At 41.7% G+C, this 17,391-nt stretch overlaps 2 protein-coding genes across 2 annotated transcripts in view; both read right to left on the bottom strand.

Annotated features, from left to right (window-relative positions):
- Positions 1-1,053: 1,053 nt before the first annotated feature.
- On the bottom strand, positions 1,054-8,633 carry alkbh5 (alkB homolog 5, RNA demethylase). Its single transcript, XM_083923867.1, has 4 exons — positions 7,514-8,633; positions 7,351-7,431; positions 7,135-7,263; positions 1,054-3,144 (listed from the first exon to the last, which is right to left on the bottom strand). The coding sequence occupies exons 1-4, from the start codon at positions 8,230-8,232 to the stop codon at positions 2,985-2,987; spliced, it is 1,089 nt and encodes a 362-aa protein (XP_083779993.1). The 5' UTR covers positions 8,233-8,633; the 3' UTR covers positions 1,054-2,984.
- A 3,438-nt stretch (positions 8,634-12,071) lies between these two features.
- Positions 12,072-17,391, bottom strand: part of myo15ab (myosin XVAb) — a gene marked incomplete at its 5' end in the record, with an annotated part of 60,524 nt that continues 55,204 nt past the window's right edge. Inside the window, 9 exons of the mRNA XM_083936684.1 lie at positions 12,072-12,320; positions 12,416-12,556; positions 12,706-12,839; positions 13,789-13,922; positions 15,184-15,317; positions 15,403-15,563; positions 16,311-16,407; positions 16,505-16,582; positions 17,257-17,351. Of these exons, the coding sequence (XP_083792810.1) occupies positions 12,219-12,320; positions 12,416-12,556; positions 12,706-12,839; positions 13,789-13,922; positions 15,184-15,317; positions 15,403-15,563; positions 16,311-16,407; positions 16,505-16,582; positions 17,257-17,351 (1,076 nt within the window). The 3' untranslated portion in view covers positions 12,072-12,218. The remainder of the gene's footprint in view (positions 12,321-12,415; positions 12,557-12,705; positions 12,840-13,788; positions 13,923-15,183; positions 15,318-15,402; positions 15,564-16,310; positions 16,408-16,504; positions 16,583-17,256; positions 17,352-17,391) is intronic.

Consider the following 17,391-nt stretch of genomic DNA (forward strand, 5'->3'; position numbering starts at 1 on the left):
TGCTGACGGAGAGGACACTCGGTGTGTTGGGGCGGCAGTAGTTCAGTCCATAGGTGACTTGGCAGGGAACCGGAGGGTCGCTGGTTCGAGTCCCTGGGTGGACCATGAATGGAGCGTGGACTGGTGGCTGGAGAGGTGCCAGTTCATCTTCTGGGCACTGCCGAGGTGCTGTTGAGCAAGGCACTGACCCCCAACTGCTCGTGGCACCGGTCACTGGCAGCCCCCTCGCTCTGACATCTCTCCATTAATTGCATGTATATAGGTTCTGTCTGTGCATGTGTGTGTATTTCGGGCCTGTGTGTGTGTAACATGAAAAAAAAAAAATAGAGTGAAAATTGAATTTCCCCATTGCAGGAAGAATAAAGGAATTCTTCTTCGTCTTGTTCTGAACAGCCAGCTTAGTTTAGGGACGACCCTGATTTAAAGGGGACATATCATGAAAAACCACTTCTTCATTGTGTGTGCACGTACAAAAAACTGTAAAGACAACCCAATAAGTTTTTATGGGCCGCTTAGGGCAGAAATAATGGGATTCAACAAGCCGTTAAGATTTGGCTCAGCTTCCTGTGTCACATGCAGGCCCATTAAAATATACCGCCCCCCTGATGCAGTGACTCAGTAGGTAAAGCTGCAGGTATGCACTGTTTATTCCAACTTCTGTCTTATTTGTGTCTCATTAGGTTATTGTACACACAGTATTGTGCATCTTTCATCTGTGGACATGTTGCTTCAGTGTTCAGCAGCAAAAATTACAGCATAATTAACTGTTATCGGCTGACATTGCTAACAATAGCTAGCCTGTTAAATATTACGCTTTTCCGAATTCAGAGGTTAATGTAACGCACCGCGAGCGTCTCCACCCACCGCTTGAGAAACACTTCTGCAAAGGTGCACCATGCAGTTAATCACAACAGGCTGCACAGAGAGTAAATACAGGTATACTCAGACAAAGTATGAAAAGATAACGTGTTTTTAGACCTTTAAAGTATGTAAAAGTGCTTTAGTAAAAAGTCAAAATACAAGTATGAATAATTTGTCCCCTTTAATGAATGTCAGGTCAACTCTGTGGAAAGGATTTCAGTTTTATTTCAGTCAGCCAGCACATTTTTAACAAAACGAATATTAAAGTGACCAGTAAAACCCATGAAGGCACCTCATGTGCCACCACTGTCCACATAGTTAGTGTCCCATTCTGTTTGAAGAGCTCCAGGATTTGCCTCTCGCATTTTATTTCTTTTAACTTTTAGTAACATGTTTCAAGTTGACCCCAAAGAAATTTAAGTCAAAAGCAACTGGACTTTGTTATTTGTGTAGGAAGACGTTTCACCTCTCAGAATTCATCAGTTCATGTACGCATCTGACCAGGCTGGGACTGGACCAGGACCAGGCTGGGACTGGACCAGGACCAGGCTGGGACTGGTCCAAATGTCTGATGTGAGGATCCAGGTGTTTAACCTCTAGTGAGGGCGTGCACAAGGCCGATAATGTCACTGGAACCCTTTGAGCTACAAGTGCCAACGACAGTCGTTGGTGGGAAGTTGGAAGTTTGAGGTAACCTCAAACAACAACTGTTCACAAATGACCTCCAGTGACGCCAACGACTGTCGTTTTTACCCAGTAGAGCACTAACGAAGTCGAAACCAACTTCCCTCAAAACGACTGTCACTTCGGCAGTCGTTGGCACTTGACATCATCGGCCTTGTGCACGTCCTCACTAGAGGTAGAACACCTGGATCTCCACACCAGACCTTTGGACCAGTCCCAGCCTGGTCCGATGCGTAAAGCCTCTTGGATGAGAGTAGAAACGTCTTTCAAGACAAACAACAAAGTCCAGTTGCTTTTGACTTACATTTCTTTGGGGTGACGGTGACCTTATGTTCTAGTTGACAACTGTAGTGTTTCAGAAGAACATGAACACAACTCGGCCTGCTTTTAGAAGGTAATTTCTCCTCTGAAGCGAGGTTATTTTTGTTCATGTGTAACTCCAGACTAACCCAGCGGAGGGCTAATAAGTACCTCTGCCAAAAATGGCTGACTGGGAGCAAGAAAACGTATCCGTGTGTACGCAGCAAATGGCAAGGACAAATACATCTGGAGAATTGTTTCTTTTCAGCCAGCGTGTTTAGACACAAGTTAAACAAGACACAATGGGGTTGGTTTAGTCCTGACTGACCCAAATATCACCCGGTTTAAATGAGGAAACGTTTTGATTTAATACAGAACAGCAATAACATTGCATCTGTCTCTAGATAAGGTAAAGCAACTTCAAACTTTAACAGGAGTGTAAAGTAAAAGAAGGCCTGAGTTATTCACCACTCCATAAAACACCAGTTTAGTTGAACTTATTGTGACCGTACAGCTGAATCAAACCAAAACATAGAAAGCATGGCCGCACATCTGCCGGTTGCTTCTTCGGCTTAAACTGCATCAGGAAGGCCGACGTGAACGAAGGTCTGGGATGGCACAGTAAAGGGAAGGATCAGAAATGTAGGTGAAAAAACCCCAAAATGTTTCTTTCTGCATAAAAGTTCCCCAATCAAAGACTATACAAATGTATTGTACATTATAACAAGTTAGATTACAGCTCAGGTTCTCTTTTGTACAAGTCCATACATACATCTCTCTTTTAGCTCTTAGCTCGGTCTGTACATCTTGGTTACAAAAAATACATGCCATTCAGAAGTATCTATGGACATAGAAACAAGAAACGTTCAATTAAAGGTAATTTAACAACAGAGCCCGACTGTATTAAGTAACTTGAGGTTCTGTACTGAGTAGCAGAGACGCCAGCTTCATCTGCCAGAAACAAATAATGCACTCAAACCGATCCAAATCAAAAAACGCAGACAACATGATGACTGCTCCTTGTGCCAGACTCAAACTGGAGCGACAAAATGATGACCGACGAAAGAATGGTACAATATTGAAATACATAAAAGAACGGCTATATTTGTGTGTGTGCACGTGTGTGACGGAGGGAGTGCTCAGTGGCGTCTCATTTTGACTTTGCGTCCCGAACTCTCCCGGTGTTTGTCGGAGTCTTGACCGCGTCTCCAGTAGTTCTCTGAGCTGATGCTGTGGCGACGGTGACGGGAGTGTGACGGATGTCTGTTCTCCTCTTTATCCATCTCCAGGACTCTCGGCCTGGTGGAGGACACACATTGAGATCCCAAGTCAGATTTCAATCCTCATTTATCCCATGATAATTCATTTCAAACAGTTTCATTAAAGCAATTTACGACCAATTTGACAATAAACTAAACATAAAAAAAGAGTGCGTTTGCTCTGCGTGTCCCAGCGGCAACCGCATGGCTGTTTTGTTGGTTCTATTATCATGAACTGCGTGATGTTACGGCGAGAGGCATTCAGTAAAATATTAAAAAAAACTAAATGTTACTGATTATTTTGAGATTTGAGCCAAATTAGGTCAGAAAAAAATCGTAAAAAATCCCATTTGCCACGTTTTAACATTTTTAAGACCTTTGAAAGTTTGATTTAGGACATTTAAATAACGGCCTTGTTTTTAGATTAGATAATTCGATGACTTTTAAGACTTTTTAAGGATCCGCGGGAGCCCTGACAACGGACTTCTTTCTGTTAAAGTTATTGCCTTTTTGTCATTAGCTGACATTAAAGTGTAATTCCGGCACAAATTCATACCATAGTCTTTTTTGGCACTTACATACATCGAATAAGCCATCGAGACAGTTTTTTTCATGTAACAACTGTTAATGGAGAAATCCCGGACAGTCGCTTACAGCCAGACGTGGCTAACACTGATTAGCTTGGGGCAGTACGGTGAAGGCTTTAAAACGACTTTTTTAACCACTAATACTGCTCAAAATAACACCAAACCTCTGCAGCAGCATGAGAAGAGTCCTTACACATTAAACGAAGCACCAACAATGTAGTTAGTGAACCCGGAGTTTATTAAAAGAGTGTTTTGAAGACTTACCAACTGGCCCCTGTACCAGCTCCTCTCATAGTGAAGTCCATTCAAGTCAGATTACCAAAGTCTATCACGACTCTACTGGATTGCTCCGTTAATAGTTGTTACACTTGATGTATGCAAGTGCTGAAAAAGACCCTGGGATGATTTTTGTGCCGGAATTACACTTTTAGTCAAAGTTCCTCATGGCTTCATTCAAACATGACGGCACATTTACAAGAGCATGAAAGGGAGGAGAGAGTTAAAAACATTACATTAGTGAGAAAGACGAGTTCTTTCACAGGCTGCATTACTGGTGGATTTTTAATTATTTTGCCTTTGAAGTGTTAATTAATGATCATTGTGGGCTTGAGGGACACTCGCCACCACTTCCATCAGCAAATCCAATGACACATTCTCACCGTTTAACATTATTAGAGCGAAGCCCGACAGAACAAAAAGCATCGACTGAACACGAACGTTGAGTTGGGACTCTTTTTAAAAACCCTATTCGCTCCTGTGTTGAATGTAACATTTAGCTAGATGTTAATTTATTTATCTATCCACTCAGTATGAATGAAATAAGGTAAAAAGAGACTGTTGGTCAGATTATTACTGTGGTTGTACTTTTATTATTTCCTGCCCTGGTTCTACTCCATAGTTTTAGATCTGATCTGAAAAGATTGCACTTCTCAACTTCACGCGTAAACTTCATTTACCTCGTGCCTTTATGTTTTACCCTTTTAATCCAGGTCTGCATCATTAAAATGGGTAAAATATCCCTTAAATTGCATTCAATTTAGACATGTAGAAAGTGCTGTTGGGACTTTTACATAAAAGTGAGCTGGGTACTCATTCAGACATGAAACTGACATGTTCAACTGCCGTCAGATTCCTGTCTGTCAGAGAATTGATTTCAAAATACTTATGTTGGTTTACAAAGCACTGAAAGGTTTAGGACCCAAATACATTTTAGATCTTCTGCTCAGCTTAGACCAATCCAGACCTATCAGATCCTCTGGGACAGGTCTGCTCTGTGTCCCAGAGTCAGGACTAAACATGGGACAGGTCTGCTTCGTGTCCCCAGAGTCAGGACTTAACATAGGGCAGGTCTGCTCTGTGTCCCCAGAGTCAGGACTAACCATGGGACAGGTCTGCTCTGTGTCCCCAGAGTCAGGACTAAACATGGGACAGGTCTGCTCTGTGTCCCCAGAGTCAGGACTTAACATGGGACAGGTCTGCTCTGTGTCCCCAGAGTCAGGACTTAACATGGGACAGGTCTGCTCTGTGTCCCCAGAGTTAAAACTAAACATGGGACAGGTCTGCTCTGTGTCCCCAGAGTCAGGACTAAACATGGGACAGGTCTGCTTCGTGTCCCCAGAGTCAGGACTTAACATAGGGCAGGTCTGCTCTGTGTCCCCAGAGTCAGGACTAACCATGGGACAGGTCTGCTCTGTGTCCCCAGAGTCAGGACTAAACATGGGACAGGTCTGCTCTGTGTCCCCAGAGTCAGGACTTAACATGGGACAGGTCTGCTCTGTGTCCCCAGAGTCAGGACTTAACATGGGACAGGTCTGCTCTGTGTCCCCAGAGTTAAAACTAAACATGGGACAGGTCTGCTCTGTGTCCCCAGAGTCAGGACTAAACATGGGACAGGTCTGCTCTGTGTCCCCAGAGTCAGGACTAAACATGGGACAGGTCTGCTCTATGTCCCCAGAGTCAGGACTAAACATGGGACAGGTCTGCTCTGTGTCACCAGAGTCAGGACTAAACATGGGACAGGTCTGCTCTGTGTCCCCAGAGTCAGGACTAAACATGGGACAGGTCTGCTCTGTGTCCCCAGAGTCAGGACTAAACATGGGACAGGTCTGCTCTGTGTCCCCAGAGTCAGGACTAAACATGGGACAGGTCTGCTCTGTGTCCCCAGAGTCAGGACTAAACATGGGACAGGTCTGCTCTGTGTCCCCAGAGTCAGGACTAAACATGGGACAGGTCTGCTCTGTGTCCCCAGAGTCAGGACTAAACACGAGACAGGTCTGCTCTGTGTCCCCAGAGTCAGAACTAAACATGGAGAAGCAGCGTTCAGTTTTTATGCTCCACAAATCTGGAACAAACTTCCAGAAAACTGCAGGTCGACTGCAACTCTGAGTTCTTTTAAATCAAGACTGAAGGCTTTTCTGTTTGCCGCCTCTTTTCAGTAAACTCCACTGTAACTTCTGTGACTGTAACCATCTTTTATATGTTTTAAATTACCTCTTATGCGTTTTAAACCTTTTATGTATTTGTTTTTCCCAGTGCTTTTAATGTTTTATGTAAAGCACTTTGAATTACCTTGTTGTTGAATTGTGCTATACAAATAAACGTGCCCTGCCTAACAACGCAGAGTAATCCACCAGGAATAAGCGCTTAAACTGGGGCGGCCTGGAGCTCACCTGGTAGAACGGGCGCCCCACACACAGAGGCCTTCGGTCAACTCTGACCTGCAGCCCTTTGATGCACCTCTTTCTCTCTCATTCCCTATAAACTTTCAACTGTTTTGTCAAATAAAGGCGTAAAAAGCCATTAAAATAATCTGAAACATGCGCTACGACATATCTGACTGGCCAGCGCAGACCTTTGCTGGATGAAGTTTCTGCAAAAACGTGAACGAGCTCAACGTGTATTTTGGAGGGACCAACCTGGGGGTGTCATTTGTCTCAGCCCTCTGAGTTGGTATCTCTGAATGTCAACATGACTTCAATCAGATGAATGAGAGGGCTCCATTTTTTAACACAGGGCTGATACCACTGTGGACCTAGCTGATCTAATCATCATCATGACATGTCATTGCAAGAGAACAATGTGGTTTCTGAGGTGAAATGGAGAGGGTCAACTGGAAACTGGAGGGGACAAAATGAAATGTGACGCTACTCTTTTCGACCACAGCTGCGTGTTTAGGGGTTGTGCGTGGTGTTGCTGACAGTGTTGGTATTACGTCTCAGTTTCTGGGTTTCCCTGAAGCGTAATAAGGCTACCATGTCTTCCAAAGTGTAACAATGTTCCTCTGACGTTGAAGTGGCTCTTTCTATCAGGCGCAACTATCCTCAGGCCTGTTTTTCAGATTGATCGACCCCCTGACTGTCCTAAGAACCCTTTCAGGTCAGGTGCTCAGGTTTCCACAGGACCTGGACCCACACGGACCTCTTCTCCTGTATGTGGGTGTTTACCTGTGAGCAGCATCAGGCTCCGCTCTACGATGAGAATGAGAGCGTTTGGCTTTCAGAGGAGCAGGTCTCTCTATGGGAGAAGATTTTAACGGGCTGTCAGAGTCCAGTCGAGGAGCATCTGGTCTGGTCCTGGCAAACACAGGAGGGAGAACAAACTGTTTAAAGGCCAGATTTCACACTGACAATTACTTTTTAGATGATAGGATGATGCCTCACTTTCTAAGGATGATAACTGCACGCCTCTCCTTGATGTCCTGGGGCCTGATGCAATGGGTGATTTCGTCAGCAGCGTAGCCACTGAGAGAGAAAGAGACAACGTCAGTCACACAAGAAACAAGCAATGAAACCGATGCATGACAGCAAACACAGGCATAGTCACCTGAGTACTGTGACGCTCCCTCTCCTCACAGGCAGGACAAACACCGGCTCTGAAACCCGGATCGGTTTGAACTGGAAGCGGCAGCCGAAGCAAAGCGCGCTGTCACTGAAGAAGGACACTGAAACGATGGGGCGTGCAAAGATGTGCAGGGGGTCCACATGTGACACAATGCAGCCACCTGGTTGATAATCATTGATGACTGCACTGTTCACAAACCCTTCTGGGACCACTCCACTGGACACCAGGCGCTTGATCACCAGCTCGTGGACCCAGCGTGGGATGTCATCCACCTCTCCTTTGCGGTACAGCCTCTCCTGACCCGGTCCACGCTTCTCCAGTTGGGATCCATACGTGTACCCCTCCCCAAAGAAGTACTTGTTGCGGAGGGGCGCCCTGTCCACGGTGTGCTCCCGGTAGAGTCCGGCCTCTGCTTTGGCCACCACGTCGTCGATCTTCTCCTCGATGAGGGCGCACTCCTCCGGTGTGAAGATGCTCTTCTGCAGGGTGCTGCTCCTCACCCGGCTGGCCTCCTGCTCCCGGTGGTCCGCGCTGTCATCGCTGTGTTCATACTCGTCGTCGTCGGACTCTCGGAATTTGCGCTTCGGGGCTTTCCCGCTGCCGTTACTCGTCCCGTCCGCGTATTTGTTCCTGAGCTCGTCCCGGTGAGGAGTCATGGACTTCAGCTTCTCCCTCAGGTCAGAGTATCCGCTGGCTGCCATGTCAACCAAAACAACGTGACGACTGAAGCGTTAGTGCGACGTGAGCTTAACAGTTAGCACGCATCAGCGCTGCATGTCAGCACTGCTACTGACTGTTGAATGTGACGGACGCGTACAAACAAGCGGAGCTGCGATAAACGTCGACACGACAACACCAACGATGCAGCTATCCGAGCTACTTGGCTACAGGCTAAGCTAGCTTGAGCTAACCTGGCTTGGTCTGTCCGTTGCCGACTGGAAATACCGACAAACCACGCGGCAGCATCTCACGTGCCCCCGTTAGATTCCTTTACCTCCACGAGTCCGGTGATAACATTGTTTTGTTCACCACGCGCTCAGTTACACCACCGTAAACCGCGACACCACGGTAAAAAAGAGGCTGAAAATAAACTCGTGTAACCTGCTACGGATCCGCGCATGCGCAGTGGTGGCCGGGCTGGGAGGGACCGGTCACGTGACCTGAACGGAAGACACGCGTCCATTTTTGGGAGCCCTGAGGGCACGCGCAAGACGACTCGGGCTAATTTTGTCCTTTTGTCCCACTAACCTCAGGATTATTATAAAGTGTTATTTATGGTGGTGAGGCCTAATTATAAATTATATATACTATATAATAATAATAAATAGTCTTTATTTATATACAGTATTTAATTCATATTTACTTGCTGTGAAAAATGTGCAAATATTGTTCACAGGTTTTATGAGATTTGTAATTTGTAATGTAGTTATGTGTAAATAAATTAATAAAACATTTATATACTTACCTACCGTGGAAATATAAATATTGTTATAAGTTCAAATAAAATATATATATTTATTGTTTTAAGTTTTATGCAGGGTTTGTCCAGAATTGCTTGAATTTTAATGTGTTTCCAAGCTTTGATAAGTGCTGGAATTTGGGATAAAGTATTTGAAAAGTGCATGAATTTGGGATAAAGTATTTGAAAAGTGCTTGAATTTGGGATAAAGTATTTGAAAAGTGCTTAAATTTGGGATAAAGTATTTGATAAGTGCTTGAATTTGGGATAAAGTATTTGATAAGTGCATGAATTTGGGATAAAGTATTTGATAAGTGCATGAATTTGGGATAAAGTATTTGAAAAGTGCTTGAATTTGGTATAAAGTATTTGAAAAGTGCTTGAATTTGGTATAAAGTATTTGAAAAGTGCTTGAATTTGGGATAAAGTATTTGATAAGTGCTGGAATTTGAGATAAAGTATTTGAAAAGTGCTTGAATTTGGGATAAAGTATTTGAAAAGTGCTTGAATTTGGGATAAAGTATTTGAAAAGTGCTTAAATTTGGGATAAAGTATTTGAAAAGTGCTTGAATTTGGGATAAAGTATTTGAAAAGTGCTTAAATTTGGGATAAAGTATTTGAAAAGTGCTTGAATTTGGGATAAAGTATTTGAAAAGTGCTTAAATTTGGGATAAAGTATTTGATAAGTGCTTGAATTTGGGATAAAGTATTTGATAAGTGCTTGAAACTGCATCTGCATTTCTTTCACAACAAAAAGCTGTAGAATAGAAATGTAATTTAATAACTTATCCTTCTGGTGTTACAAAACATACTTTTAGTTGTTTATAGCATAAATGTCATTTATCGTGATTAAAAAAAGAGTGAAATAATCATTTTCAATATGTATGTATTTGTAGAAATATGGTGTTTAACACAGCTGTGAGGTGCTGGAGGAGCTTGAATTTGACCTTTGAAAAGTTGTAAGAACCCTGTTTATTAAGTTGCTGCTGATTTAGTCCCACTAACCTCTGGTCTTTATTATAGTGGTATTTATTGTGGTTATGCCTATCTAATGATATAATAATAATAATCCTTATTTATAATAATAGTCCTTATTTATATACAGTATTTAATTCATATTTACTTCTTGTGAAAATATTGTTCACAGGTTTTATGAGATTTTCATTCATAATATAGAATTATGTAAATAAATAAATAAATAAATAAAACATTTATAAATGTATTTACCTTCTGTGTAAAATGTGAAAATATATTTATTTATATATTACCATACTTTGGAAATTGTGCAAATATTGTTCACAGGTTTTTTGAGATTTTTCATTTGTAATGTAGTTTTGTACTGAAACAACTAAAACAAATACATATCTTTATTATATTCACTGCTTAATATAATATCTTTACAAAACGGGTGTTTTAAGCACAAATCTTTACATTTGTGCATTTAACGGTTTCATCCTGTAGAGACAAACCGTCAGGACGCTTATTTAGACAAATGTAAATCTAACTGCTGTGCACTGAACATGATTTATTTATAATTTAGATCTAAAATGATCGGTCAATTAATCAATTAGTCGATTCAGTGTAAATTATTCAGCAACTGTTTTGTTTTTTGCTCGTAATTTATCATAATTTCTGTTTTATATGATTGTTTTTATTGAATACTTTTGGGTTTTTAACCGTTATTCAGGACGTTTCCTTGGGCTCTGTGGAATTAATGGTCTTGTTTTTGGCCTTTTTACTTTTTTGACATTATTATGCCAAACAATAAATCGATTAATCAGGAAAATAATCTACACATTAATTAAAAAAATAAATAAAATGCCAAAAATTTAAATTTACCAAAAAATAAAATGACATTTAAATTGCTTGTTTGGTTCAATAAACGCCCCAAACACAAATATATTCAATGAAATATCAATAATGACAAAGACAAACAGACAATATTCAGATTTTTACAAGTTTGGTGAAGAGATTTGAAACCAACTAAATCACACATTTTTACTATTTTCAGACATTTCATAGATTATTAACCAGTTAGCTGTTGAATGCAAAAACAAGCAATGATGAAAGGATAGTTACCTGCAGTCCTGCCTGAGACACTCGTCATTAAAATAAATGTTTTAGGTGCTTTGTTGTTTTTTATTTTAGATCGGCTCCAGCCCCCCCCGACCCCGACAGGGACAAGCGGTTGAAGATGAATGAATGAATCTATCAAAACATTCACTCGTGCCATTTTATACTGATACCTCTGTCATGTGTGACGACGGAGGATACACGGAGGAGGGGACCCAAATGCAGACACGGAACTCAGGAGACGGTATTAACAAATGTAATAAAACTAATTTACAAAAGTTGCACTAACACAAAGGAAAAACACGAAGAGAACTGATACAAACTGATACGATGAATGGACACAAGGGGACAGGTACACAGGGAGACATCAGGGTATGTTGAGGGTATGATCCGGCACCGAGTGAGGCTCAGTACCGGGTTAATATACAGAGTGGCAGGTGATCAATGTTAACAAGGATCACCTGCCAGGAAAACAAACTCAAAACCAGAGAACAGAAAGGGAGCACATACAGAAAAACACCGACAGAGGGAGACAAAAACAACGATTAAAAAGGAGAGGCAGAGACTGTCCAGAACCAATCACAACAACCTCTTTCTACCAAATACTTGTTTAATAATTGTAACCACTCATTGCACAAGTGCTCATATCTCTCGCTTTAAAATAGTTTATTTTATTTTCATAAAATATTCTTTACAAAAAAATGGATGCATTAATATTGGTTGAATACAGTTGTGTACACTATCATCATTATTTCTTTTATTACAGTAAACAGAATCAATAAAAAAATAAAAAACATGTTGAGTTATAAAACTTTGTGATGACACGGCACGGCCTGACGCCTCCTCACTGTTCATTTACAGTTTCTGTACATTTGAAAACATCTTTAATATGAATCAATTAACACTACGGCAGTAAGTGCAGTTATAAAGGTGTCAACCTGAAGGAAACGTTACGTAATATTGACTTTTCAGTGCCTTCAGGGTGCATTTTGTTCAGTTAATGCAGTCTAATAATCAAGTTAAAGTGAATCTGACTTCAGGTACATTTAAGATTCACATATAATATTAGAACACCTGAAGGACAGAAGAGGTAGGTTATTTATAAGGGTTTCCTCTACATGTGTGTGTGTGTGTGTGCTTACAATAAAACATGAGTTATAACAAGGTGATTTCGCTGGGTGGCAGGGTGAGTCTCCTCTCCCGCGCTGACATCATGTTTTGCACCTGCATGGCGATGACTCGACACAACTCCAGGCCCTGCGGACACACACCGCCGACGTGAGCACAGAAATGTAGCACTGAAAACGATCGTGTGTGGCCTCTCAGTGTCCTTGTCTGTGTTTGCGTAATACCTGCTCCAGCTGCAGCTGAATGACCCGCTGTGTGTTCATGTCCCCCAGGGTGAGGTCTACATACGGGTAACTTGTCCCAGCACTGGGCCTCTGGGTGCGGCTGGATTGTACCTCCACCAGGGGGACCAACGCCATACGCTCCTGCACCACAGAGACCACACATTATAACACACGACTGTCTGGTGAACTGTGTGACTCTACTTCTGGGCTCACGTTTCAGTCATGATGAGCTGCGTCATATGAGTGCATGACGACTGTGAATGTGTGTGAATGTGTGTGTGTTTCCTCACGTGTGTATTTTTGTGCAGGAAGTGGAGTCCGTGTTGACTGACAGCAACAATACAGGGGGCGTAGAAGGTGGTGGAGCTGCTGCTGTGGATGTAGAAGAACGAGGAGCCGAACATGGGGAACGCACTGATCAGCCCTGCACGCACAAAGACACAGAAGTTAACAGGAGTGAGTGCAGATTGTCACATTTCTACTCTCTGAAGAGGCTTCACATGAAGTTTGAACTTTTTTAAAAGGGGCAATTCACAGCTTTAAATCATCAAGTTCAGTTTATTCATTATGAGGAGTCTGGGAATAATGTTGTATAATATCTTCTGTGGCTCTAGTGGAACTTTGTCAAGTCTGCACAGAATCTCGGCTTGTTACACATGTAGAGAAAACAGGTTAAAACCGACCAGTTTCGCCAAAATCACAGTTTTCCTCCTCAAAGTATAATTCTGGCGTAAAATCATCCCATGGTCTTTTTCCGCACTTACATACATCAAATAAACCATAGAGACAGTTTTTTCTTGTATAAACTATTAACAGAGAAATCCCAGAGAGTCGCTGACGTGGCTAACACAGATTAGTTCGGGGCAGCACAGTGAAGGCATTAAAACGTCTTTTTTAACCACTAATACTTAAATTAACACCAAACCTCTGCAGTAGCATGAGAAGAGTCCTTATACATAAAACAAAGAACCAACAATGTAGTAAGTGAACACAGAGTTTATTAAAAGAGTGTTTTGAAAGACTTACCTACTGGCCCAGGTACCAGCTCCTCTCATAGTAAAGTCCATTCAAGTTGATTACCAAAGTCAATCCAAAAGGAAGGAGCCCATTGGTGCTTTGTTTTATGTGTAGGGACTCTTCTCATGCTGCTGCAGAGGTTTGCTGTTATTTTGAGCAGTATTAGTGGTTAAATAAGACGCTTTAATGCCTTCTCTGTACTGCCCCGAGCTAATCAGTGTTAGCCACGTCCCACTGTAAGCAACTCTCCCGGATTTCTCCTTTAATAGTTTATAAACTGTGTATGTATGTAGGTGCTGAAAAGGACCATGGGATGATTTTATCAATTACACTTTAATGTGAACAGGAGCTCTTACCCAGGAACTGTGCTCTGGCCTGGTGCGGGTTCAGGGTCTGCACTTGCTGCATGTGCTGCGTCACCATGGTAACCCACTGCTGGGGTGGCTGCTTTTTGAAAAGCGGTGCGGCGATGTACTCTGATAATTCATGTCTGGAGGAGAGAAGAAGATACAGGAGTCCGCTTCAGTCAGTGATTTCTCAGTGAGCCGTTTCTGTTCTGCTGTCGGCTGAGGTTGTGTGTGTGTGTGTGTGTGTGTGTGTGTGTGTATATAGAAACGGTGATAACAGTAGGACACAAGTTTTTACAGCTGAGAAATGTCACACACTTTAAACACAAAAACTACTGACTGCATTCTCTCTTTAACAGTGAGTTTCTGCCTGTACAGTTGTTGAACATCAGTGCTAAATGGAAAATTTGTGTAGTTGATGTTTTGTATTACATATAAATAATAAAATATACAACATTTAACAACATAACAGGCACTTTAATCTAATGTGCCCAAACAAAGACACCGTTTAAAGTTGATTTTCCTAAAATATTCCACCTGCAGGTTAAATGAATTTTCATGGAGAAATTTATGCTAATGTCGCTTTTATATTTTGGCCGTGGTAAATGTTAAAATAAAATTGTTGTTAATATGGAAATAGGGGAGGTCAAATGCATCCTGAATGGATAAAAAGTGTGAATATTTACTTAGAAAAGAGAGAATAATTGCTAGAAGAATCCAGAGGCTAAAAGGAAGCAAACAAAGACAAATGGGGAAGAGCTACTGGAGCAAATTAAAAGTACGGCGGCAGTTTATTAAAACACGTTGGGCTGAATGGAAATCTTTGATGAAGTGGATAAAATGTGGTTTGTGAATGTTTGCATATGGTAAATTAACTTGTATAGCACATTTCTAGTCTTCTGACCACTTAAGGTGGTTTTACACTACTTGGCACACACGCACACACACACACACACACGCACGCGCACACACACACGCACACACACACACACACACACACACACACAGTCACACAAACAATGGCAGATCTTCCAATTAGTGGACGACCACCTGCTCTATTGCCACGTATGTATGTTTTATATTGAGCACTGTATTATTGCATGACACTGCATGAAATTAATGTATTTATGTCAATTAATTATCTGTATTAGTGACACATAATTTTATTTCTCTATTTTTTCAATATTCTTGTTCCAATCACAACTATTCACTTTTTATGATAAGCGTTTGTTCTGCTACACACTAAAAATGTGGTGAAATAAGGGCAATGACCCCAGCAGTATGACTGATACAGTGAAATGGAAGACAATAAGACAATAATACAATATAAAGATAATCTGTGAGACTATTTTACCCCTTGATGACTAAAAGTAGAGGCTGTATTGTCAAACATTGTTTGCTCACATGCTGGGGATGAAGATGATGTCTTTGGCTCTGTGCTGCAAAGCTGCCAGTTTGGTGATCTGATGGAACTGTTGATCGCTCACTTTTCCATGTGGAAGAACATTTAGCAGGCCTTTACGGTAGTCTGGCAGGATCTGAATACGCACACAACAGTTACATACGCAGGAAACATACTGTATACTGTGTGTGTGTGTGTGTGTGTAACACCACCTGTCGTACCTGGTTGTAGTGCATGGCCACAGAGAGCTCATTCTCAAACCTGAGCGGTTGAGTCCAGACGACTCGTCTGAACCAGAAGCTGTAGTTGGTGTCGACTAACTCTGCCTCTGTTGCAACATCCAGGATGTACTCGTGTTTGTTCAGAGGACGCACACTCTGACCTGGACACGCCAACATACACGTTATGTCATTTATTACACAACTTAACTTAACCTACACAGCTAAAGTATTAGTGATTGTGAGGATTCAGTATCAGTATGTGACGGTTATTAGCAAACACTAGTTACAATCTCACAGTCAATTAAAACTAATTGGCATAAATTCCCTGAAAAGTCTGTTAATACTTGTGTAGCCACATGTTGTGCGAGCTGCTGTGCTTCTGAAAATCATGAGTGATAGCAGTTGCCAGCTGTTATCATGTGAATACATTTAATGCTAAGGGAAGAAAACAACAACAGAATGGAAAGAGTCCTGTGTGAGCGCTTCAAGGGACGAAATCAGCGTCGGAGCTTTCGGCGTCGAAAATCTAATTAGACAGAAGCAGCAGGAGCGTTGTGCACAGTTGAAAAAGCAAAAAGGAGCTTTGTCTTCATTTTATGAGAAAATATAAATAGGCAAGTTCCTTTGAAAATGGTTAGAAAGAGTTATGAACTATGTATTTATTCACTAATGGGATGAACTGCAAATGTTTGACAATTTGTGTTTTTAAATACATCAATATAGATACACAGTGTTCATTAACATCTTAGTAAATAATAAAGAGAACAAATATATTGTATATTGCACTGTTACTGGCAGAGATAGTGGTTAGTGGATTTGCTTTACTGACAGTGACGAGAAGAAGACTTTGTTCGCTAATACAACGGTTCGAGAGTGTGAGAGAAGCAGACGTCTGTGAGCGAGCGCACCTCTGTTGGTGACTAAAAATATGGCATATTCTTCCATGGCCTCCAGTTTGTGTAAACCCATCTCATAACACAGCTCCTCAATCACTTCCAAGGCAACCTGAAAAACACGACAACATTAAAACGCATGCAATATTACAGCCCTCTCCTCATGGACGCCACTGGTGCTGAACTGCTAACAGTGGCTGAACACTTACAGAGCAAGTTTTGATTTTCACGTGACGTTCGATGCCTCCAGGAAAGAGAATCAGTTGACGTTTTGAGCTGCGTCCCGCCTGAGGAAGTACAAACACACACTGGTATAGTTTATATACTGTACACACAATGGACATGTTGGAAAATGGCCGATACTTTCAAGACCATAACACTCATAAACTCAAATATGTGCTGTACGGCTTTGAGATATTTGTCTTTCAAATTTTACGGCATCAGTTTATAAAATATGATTGTTGTTAAACTACACAAGAATATATAAAGTAGTTAAAGGATAAGGATGGTGATAGTACTTTTATTGTCAAAATGTCCTATGAAAAGAACAAAACCATCACATTTTTATCCGGTCTGTGATCCTCGGCCCAGAGCCCACTGGTGTCTAAATAAATCTTTTAAAAGCCACTTACATCGTGCACTTGTTGGGGGATGTTTCCAGGCTGCAGTGCCCATGTTCTTTGTAGTGAAATGACAGTCAGTGCAACAGTGTGGCTCCTTAATGTATTTTAATTTTTTAGACTTCAATGGAGCTTTGTGGCACAGAGGGAGAAGCTTTGGATACACAGACGGTACTTGTTGGTTTTGGTCTTTCCATGAGATGTTAACAATTAGCCTTGCCCTTCAAAATTAACTGTAATATGACCGGCTACCACATTCACTTGCTGCTCAGTACATAACCTATACAACAACATATTACATACTGTATCTATAATATTGAGAAATAAAATGAGGCACTGACCATCACAGCCTTAAGCTCCATGCTGTTGGGTGAAACAGTACGGCCTCCGTACTGGAACGTCTTCTTCAGGTTCTGCTCACATGCTTTGGCGATACCTAGCACATTGAAAGAATACATTACATATTGGTGGCGTTG

Source organism: Echiichthys vipera, assembly GCF_963691815.1.
Source record: "Echiichthys vipera genome assembly, chromosome: 2".
Lineage (NCBI taxonomy): Eukaryota > Metazoa > Chordata > Actinopteri > Perciformes > Trachinidae > Echiichthys > Echiichthys vipera.